Genomic DNA, 9,074 nt, shown 5'->3' with positions numbered 1-9,074 from the left:
ATTTGACCATATACCACTCAATCATCCAATGCAACTCTGCCAGGATAAGTTCACAATCAAGGATGAAGAATTAAGAATCTCAATCATCATTTCTTTTCATCTTAAAGTTGTAATAAAACCGTAAACAACTCTGACAACTCTTCTACTTGACCACGGCCAACGCGCCTTTTTTAATATCAAGAAGGATTAATTTTCGGCCTTTCACTTGAAAATATAAACTCTTTTACATACGCATTGGAGGGTTGGCCCTTCTTCTAGTTTTGTGGGTCTTCTAAACAGAAACACAGCTTGAAAGCCTGTAGTGAGCCAAAAGGTCAGGCATCGAGGAACATGTACAATGACTGTTCACTGGTCTCGTTCTTAGCATAGTAAACCGCATGTAATGACAAACGCAAGACCAGAGGAAAGGAAAACGTAAGCTCCACATTACTGCGGAAAAAAACGGTTACAGCAAAGAAAGCAATGACCAACAGGGCCAAAAGCGAATTCACTTCACACTGTTGAATCCCTGCGAAGACGAACTTCGTGATGTTGTTGTTTCCAGCCCGTTTCGCGCATGCTCGCTACGGTTCTCGAATGATTGACAGATTTCTTAACTGGGGCGATCATGGAAAGCTGAAAAGCGGCAAGATCAAAGGCCGTTGCCAGCCCCCCCCTGCTTTGAATCGTTTGAATATGGGATGTGAATTTGTATATGCATAACGAAAGGCCGAATTCTAGCTCAACGCCCAATACCTTGCGGTGACATATACATATCAACTATTCAAAGTAACATACAAGTAACAACTTTGGTTTTGCTTCCCAACAACTGAGCACAAGTAGGAAGAAGTAGTCACGTTGACTAACTTTTGTTGAATCGCCTAGCCCTGATAAAACTACAGTGTAGCGGCCCAGTAAGGGTAATAGTCTCGATATTTTGGTTGACAAAAGGCAATTGTTCTTATATGAGCGTCTACCTGTGTAGTTTTAACCAATAGTATAGACCGCAAAACAGTCCGTATTTTTGCTTATTCAAATAAGTGCGAGCAGTTAAACAAAAGGGCTGGAACGAGGGTGAAAACAGAGAGCAAGACTGGGGAGAGACGCTACGGGCGTGAGAGGCTCTTACGCCACGCTTTACCGATTTCTTTACTGGTTTTGAGAAAAAAACCGACTGTTTTGCAGTCAACCAATAGTGAGGCAGAGGTCATCAACGACGTTAAGTGCCCCCCCCCCCAACCCCCAGCTCAGGAGCTTTTACCCCAGCTGAAACAGGGCGACTTCAAGCTTTCTGGCAAACACACCATAGGCTTGCTGATACTACTTACAGGAATTTCTAGCCTGTGTTTGAAGGGTAAAAGCTATAGCTGGGCATGTTAAAGCTTAAGGGAAAAGGAGCATTGTAGCTTCCTTCCTCTGTTTTTCCTATCACTATTTCATTTCTTTTCTTTCCTTTGTTCTTGCGTCTACCGAGCCAATCTCACTCTCAGAGTCTCTCCAAGAAAAGGGAAGAGGAGACTTCCTTGGAAAGAGGTTCTGCCAGATGGGTCAGTCTACAAAATGGCGCATTTATGTTGTATGGTGTCTAGCCTACGAGTAGCCGCACCCATCCCCCGAGAAAGGTCATCACTCTGGAGAGCGTGTCCCAGAATCTCAGGCTCATCTGAGAACTGTTGAACCTGGACATCAGAGTTCAAGGCTTGCTGAAGAAACGCACTCCCCTTAAATACTCTCATCGAGCAGAGCAAGTCATATCTGCAGAACCAATGGCGTGCAGTTTCATCATATTCGTTCTTAACAGGGTTTGATTGAGATTTTATGCTCCATTCGTTCTTATAGTGCTTATAGCATTGAATCGCACATCGTTGGCAACCAAGTCGCAATCCGCCAGTAAACAAAAACATATTCAATGAATATAGATTATGATCAGAAACTACTAAGCCACACAAAAATCTTCGATTGCAAGTAGGATCTGAGATTGGGTCTGCTATGATATGCCACTTGTTAGTCGCTTCGTAGTACACTTCAAACCTTCCACCCCAAGGGCAAGGCTTATAGTGGTCGCTTGCAATGAAGACATTTCCATTCTTTGCAGTGCCATACGCATGACTTTTGGGACATTTCATGTCAGAAATTTTCTGCCAAGTGTTTGTATTGCAGTCATACCTATCACAATCTGCCATAACTTCAGACGTACCGGTGATTTGATTAATTAAGGAACCACCAAGGAAATAGATAAAACTGTCGTTGTTGGCTACCATGCAAACACCAACCTTAACTTTCTCCAGTTCAAATGATGACTTTTCTTCCCATTCGTTCGATTCAGGTCTGTACTTTGCGAGAAAATAAAGGTGCTTTCCTCCACAAACTTGGTTGTTTCCATGAGAATGCAAGGAGAGATGACAACAAGACTGGTCTTCACTCATTAGAGCCCACATTTCATCATTATGTCTAACAAATACATTAAGTAAATTCCTTTGTTCTTCAAATGGGATTTGCGTCCAATAGTTAGACAATGAGTCATAGCACAGCAACCTTCTGTGTGTTTGGGATATGAAATAAAGTTTCCCTTGACAGCCGATTACTTTTTCTGTCTGATCAAGTACTGTGCCACATCTAAAGTTTTGAGTCCACTTATTTTCGCGAGGAAGGTAACAAATAACTTGATACTCCCGACTAGTAGACTTGACAGCAATGACGAAAACAGGAATTTCGAGTGATTTTCGTGGTTTAACACAGAGGGGCAAATGGCCCTTGGAATCAACAAACCTTATAGCATCTTTCACAAGCTCGACACAGTATTCGTTATCATTCACTAGATCATTTGTCACGATATCACTGTGTAGGAAGTCACGCGATACGTAAATAAGCCGAACTTCACGAAAAAGCTCGACAAAGCATTTATTACGTTCAATTTTATCGTGACCAATCCACCTCAGCATGATTTTAAACACATCTTCCTCGGCACTGACCTGAATATCATCACTTGAAATCCACATTTTAACTTCTTTGGCGGGCAAATTCAAGAAATCTTCTGTTTTTGCCACGGCCGTGAAATTTGCCAGGATAAACTTCTCAGAAACGGAAAGGAGTTCCTCGCAATGATATTTTTCGGCTAAGTAATAAGTTGAAATAGAGCTGCTAGCACTGATGTGATCTAGGAGGTATTTTGAAGCCAGAGTTTTAAGATTGGGTAGAACCAAATAGTCCGCCATTCCTAGCAGCTCTTGGGCCATGTCGTCACTCAAAACCAGAATCGCACCAGTGTAAACATACTCCAGTATATCTCTTAAGCAAGACTCGGTTAGCATTTCCAAGTTAACGACTGCTTCGTTGCTTTCCCTCATATTTGTGTTTAGCAGTTTTTCGAAGAAAAGACTTGCCTCTGAGAGAACACGTCTATGAACTTTGATTTCTTTCGAGTCGCTGACTACCAAAGTAAGATCAAATGGATTATCGACTGTTTCTTTAGGAACGAAGAGCTGGTTCTTCTCCGAAGCGTCATTGGGGGTTTTCAAAGGAGCTTCCCTCAGTGAATTGGAATTCATTTTCTGACTTGTTTAATATAATTAATTCTACCTACCACTACAGTTGCCAGCTGTGTTACACCAGCCTCCCACGCAGACGTTCTTAGGCAGGGCGGATAAAGGTTGGGCGGGGAAACGAGCGCGTCCGAGCAAAAAGGTGTGATGCAGTGGACTGGGACTCTGCTTAGGAATGTCGCTTGTTTTCGACTTTGGTCACGGCTTGCGATGTGGTTTTTACGATAGACACTGCCGCTGTCACTGAATTATGGCAGCTTGATTTGTTTTCTTGCACTTCTTCCTCGTTCCTTGTGCTGGTACGCTGTCTCCGAGAGGCAAATGTTGCTATTTTTTGCGGGAGGTTTAGTTGGAGTAGACAAACATCTCTTTCAAAGGGTTTCTTTTATTACTTCCATGACTCTACCACTGAATTATATTTTCGTTCTGCTACTCGCCAATGTCGATGTTATTCCAAAACAAAAACAACTAAGTATTGTCTAAAACACGAAGGAAAATCTCATCCATGTCATCCATGGCAAAAACAGCAGATCGTACTTCATAACTAGATGACGTGTATTTTATAAATGCGGGCAGCTCGCGCAAGGTGAAATTATGCTAATTTCAATCACCATCATCCTTCTTTTTAATTTGAAAAAAACATCTCATACGTCTTTCTGTTTCTTCGAAACTTCAAAATTAGTTTCCCCTCAGTTTTTGCTGTTTACCTTGTTTTGTTTTAGAGAGAAAAACGGAGAAAAAACCTTACAACTAACCTCAATAAATTTTGTTTACATGCGGTTGCCGGATTTGCAACGCGTTGCGCGAATCGCCATGTCGCGTTTCACCCGAGAAGCAAAGTTTAAAGAAGTACAACGCCACTATATCAATATATATCAATCTAATTTTTTGTTATGTTATACAAAATTTTTCCCCCTTTAACATATGCAAAAATTGAGGTCAAGAAGTGTTAAGCTTTTGCAAACGAAACGGCGAAAGACGATTAGGTGATATTTAGTGGAAGGAGGAGGTATTCAACACTTTCAAATTAAACTCAAATTTTGGCATTATACGACCAACAAGTTTGACTTATAGACGTACAGACACAAACATATGAAACTGTTTATTGATATTGTTATGAAACGAACTTATCTATTTAACACTGTAGCCTGAAATTGCAGAAAGAAAATAGGATTTCCGGTTTGCAAAAAGGAAAATTTCGCCGGCCTTGAAGCGCACCGGAAGCGCGGAAAGAGCGCTCGTGCCAGTACTACTCCGCATCACACATTAAATGAAGAGCGGAGCGCTCGTTTCACCTCCCAACCTTTATCCGCCCTGTTCTTAGGGGTTCGTCACGCAAGTTCCCGCGTTTCCGCCTCTACCTTTCAAACAATTTTTAACTCGTGGGTACGCGCGAGCGTACCACGAGTTATTGCAGGGACAGGGATATGCAAATGAGTCACTCGCTCACTCGTAGACGGACTTCGTAATTAATCGGGTCCGAACTCGAGAGCGCGAAGATCTATCGTTTCCAAAGAAGCACGCGCTCGCCGAAGTTCGGTGGCATCAAATTCCTCGCTGAGAGCGTGCATCGTTCGCTACAGCACGGTTAGAGGATAGAGGTCTTACCAAATTGAAGACAGGCAGGAATCTTTCAGATTAATACGATTCAAGAGCCTTTGACTCGTCCAGGCGTTTAACTTGACGAGAAGATGAGCATTTGCTCTTCGACTCCTTCAACTTCGACGCTGGCTTGATCTCCTACCTTGTAGTAATGTATCGGGTCAAATCGAAGCTTCAACATGCCCCCCCGGGCAACCCCCCGGGCATTTGACTTTTTTGAAAATTATTGTTCAAATTCCCCCCTACCCAGGCCAAAATGCCGTTCAAATGCCCCACACTAGGGTCCATTCAGGTGATCAAATGCCCCCACCCCGGGGACATTTCACAGGCACAAAAATGACAGAAGGACGGCGGAAACGCCTTCAGCTGTCGAACAAAATCTTTATGAATATAACAAAAACTGAGAAACACTATTAGCGTATTTACTACGAACAAAAGTCTCGTGCAAAGCGGCGGAAATTGCTGCTACAAGGTCACTGAATGCTCAGCTTTTCTTCGTCATGCAACATACAAAGCGTTATATAAAAAAAATCCCACCTATTGAGATTACTACATCATGACCATTTCACTGACATGCATCATCGCTCACCTTATTAATTAACAGTAGTCAAAGTAGTTGACCTGAGCTTTTTATTTTATTTTATTTTATTTTATGTTGTTGTATTGAATCGCCGGTATAGGTATTGTATTTCATTGTAAACACAACAATGAAATACTTTCACACATTCAATGCCTGAATCCAATATTAAAATTTTTAAAATTTAAATACTTCAAGAACGGCACAAAGCTTGTTTAAGCCCTTTCCTTGTAACCAATTGGCCACAAAGGCACAATCTTTTCCACGAAAATCCTCTAACACCGCGTCCGCCATGATAGCTCGCCACGCCAAAGATTTTACATGAAATCGAGGGTGCAGTTCAAATTCCCCACCCCTAAAGCATGGGGATCAAATTCCCACCCCCTGGAAGGCTCTGATAATCAAATTCCCTCCTCCCCGGGACGGCAAAGGTGTCAAACGCCCGGGGTATGCCCGGGGGGGGGGGCATTTTGAAGCTTCGATTTGACCGATACATTAGGGAGTCCTTAAGAAGAAAAAGAAGAAGTGCCTTTATTTACCATACATTCATTCATACACATAACCTACTACATTATGTATCGGTCAAATCGAAGCTTCAACATGCCCCCCCCGGGCATACCCCGGGCGTTTGATACCTTTGCCGTCCTTGGGAGGAGGGAATTTGATTATCAGAGTCTTCCAGTTACCTTGTAGCAGCAATTTCCGCCGCTTTGCACGAGACTTTTGTTCGTAGTAAATACGCTAATAGTGTTTCTCAGTTTTTGTTATATTCATAAAATTTTGTTCGACAACTGAAGGCGTTTCCGCCGTCCTTCTGTCATTTTTGTGCCTGTGAAATGTCCCCGGGGTGGGGGCATTTGATCACCTGAATGGACCCTAGTGTGGGGCATTTGAACGGCATTTTAGCCCGGGTAGGGGGGAATTTGAACAATAATTTTCAAAAAAGTCAAATGCCCGGGGGGTTGCCCGGGGGGGCATGTTGAAGCTTCGATTTGACCGATACATAAGATCAAGGTGGGAAATGGATGTGATTTTGAACATTAGCTTTAAAATGACAGTGGAAATCGAGATAAGAAAACATAAGGTTATGTTTTGCGTCCTATTTCGCGGAGAAGTTGTGTCGGCTTTGTATCGCATATGTTCTTTCATTGCCATGAAATGCGTTTACATTGTTTCTTACTGTCAGTAGCCTGGTTTTAATTAGCCTTAATTTCATCCGATTGCTTTGAGTCGTTTTTTCAATTGGTTAAGTATGGCTCGATCGTTTGCCGGCGGAAGTTTCATGGAAAAGGCATGAAATTTGAGACTTTTTATAACATCATGTGATTACCCTTAATGGCGTAGTGGCTATGTGTAGTCGGATCCACCTGAAGTTACCGGGTTCAAACTCTGCTAAGGGCCTTCTTTTTTCCATCTTCCTTTTTTTCTTTTTTGTTTTGTTTTGTTTGCTTATTTGTTTTGCTTTGTTTTGGTTTTTTTTGTTTTTAAATATATACCTAAATAACTGTTAATAAAGTGCAATAAACAGCAAGAAAAGTATTGTGTTTCCAGAACAAGGATAGTATATTTATAATTTGAATTTCTATCTTTTCCTAAAATTTACTGTGGGAAAACCAGAGGTAATAACTAATTGATTATTTTCTAAGCAACGTACCCACGAGTTGACGATAGTCTTTCTTTGATTCAATATTTCGGCTGGCCATACCAGCCTTCTTCAGGTTTACAGATGTTACTGAACTTATGATAGGAATCACCATATTATATGTTATGAAAAGACAATACACGTTGCTCTGATAAGCTTTGCAGTGGTCTTTGGACTTCTCGTTATTGGTTCTTAATATTTTGGCTGATTAGATCTCTTTTCTAGAGATCCAACGTTTATAAATAGCAGGATCTTCCTTCCAGTTTTTGCAGTTGATTTAATTCCTGCAAATTGACGTTTGCCAACCTCGTCCCCAGGGCGCTTAACTAGGGAAAAGCGCCCTGGGGACGAGGCTGGATAGTTTGCAAGTGAAACAAGACGCTTTGGGAGCGTACACTTCGGCGAAATAATAATTATTTCTTCTTTATTTCTTCCAGAAGTAATAACTATTTCTTCCTCATAATTATTTCTTTTCCCTGAAAGAATAAATCAAAGAACTCGAAGATATCTCGAAGTAATTCCGAAACAACTTCGGGACCTCCGGGCTCCGGATGCAACTTTGAAACATTCCTAAGCGTCGCAAATCCTTTGCTTCAATTCGCGCTCCACCGAAGTAATAAAACGAAAATCGTCGGCGCTTTCCCTGGTGTTACTCGTGTGTCCATTCCGAATTCGCTACATGTGACACATGAAACATTTTCCATTTACCAGAAACTTAAAGAAACTTCGATGGAAAGTTCCATTTGGTGAAGTACGAATTCCGTTTGACACAAGTTCCATTCGTTCCGCTATCTCGCGCAATTAAATTTGAGATACATATGCGGCACATATGTCACCGTTGGAAGCCTGGAACCGGTGTTCAAATCCTTTTGAAAACTCTTAAAGTGCAACAAGCTTTTCTACCCGACAAGTTTCTAACGGGAAAACAGGACTACCTTTGCAGAGATACACTTTTTCCTCGGCAATTTTCCCGTGGAACGCCCGAGAAAAACTGTGCCGTTTACATTCTAATCACAATTTTCGGAATCACTGAGATAAATTTTGATGCAATCCTATTTCCGCGGGCGCAAATGTCTGACGTTATATAAAACTAAAAATCTCGAAGCTTTCGCCCCTAGAAATACTTTTTCCCTTTGCTGTAAGCATCTAAATCGGATGATAACTAGCAAGAGAGAATGATCAGATCATTCTCTCTTGTAACTAGCCAATGGGCTTTTCAAGAAAAATTGCTGAGACAAGATAAAAAAAATGCCCAGAAGTTTTTCATTAGAAAATTATTATTGTGAAAACCCAGCCACGTGTTATTGATCTCAATGACATTGAGAATTTTTTTGCTATTTGCAATATACATATACATACATACATGCATACATACGTTTATTCAAAGCATTTAAAAACAAAGGTATATATGTACAAAGAGTGCTTTAAAAAGGGAGTTTAAGAGGTTGACCCTATGTAAAAAACTCCCAAAAGAAAAATCTTAAAAATATTCTAATATTAAAATGTAATGTTAAAAATGTACGCCCAAAAAGGTAGCTAAAAATAAAGCCAATAAGGAATAAAAAGAAAATACTACGAGATATTTAAAGATGATCCTAAAGAACGCTAGTCTCCTTCGCAGCCGTTATTAGGGTCGTCACGCAACGCTCCTCCCCTCTAGTTAGTGGGGAAGAGCGTTGTGTGACGTCCCTAATAACGGCTGCGAAGGAGACTAAAAGAACGCTTAAAACAT

At 41.2% G+C, this 9,074-nt stretch overlaps 1 protein-coding gene across 1 annotated transcript; it reads right to left on the bottom strand.

Annotated features, from left to right (window-relative positions):
- Positions 1–1,225: 1,225 nt before the first annotated feature.
- Positions 1,226–3,527, bottom strand: LOC140942007 (kelch-like protein 28). Its single transcript, XM_073390998.1, has one exon. The coding sequence runs from the start codon at positions 3,525–3,527 to the stop codon at positions 1,533–1,535; it is 1,995 nt and encodes a 664-aa protein (XP_073247099.1). The 3' UTR covers positions 1,226–1,532.
- Positions 3,528–9,074: the final 5,547 nt, after the last annotated feature.

Source organism: Porites lutea, chromosome 6, assembly GCF_958299795.1.
Source record: "Porites lutea chromosome 6, jaPorLute2.1, whole genome shotgun sequence".
Lineage (NCBI taxonomy): Eukaryota > Metazoa > Cnidaria > Anthozoa > Scleractinia > Poritidae > Porites > Porites lutea.
This window is presented reverse-complemented; position numbering and strand designations above follow the sequence as displayed.

What these genes read in the sequence shown, in the direction of transcription:
- LOC140942007 (XM_073390998.1), bottom strand. Translation starts at nt 3,527, where the DNA reads ATGAATTCCAATTCACTGAGGGAAGCTCCTTTGAAAACCCCCAATGAC.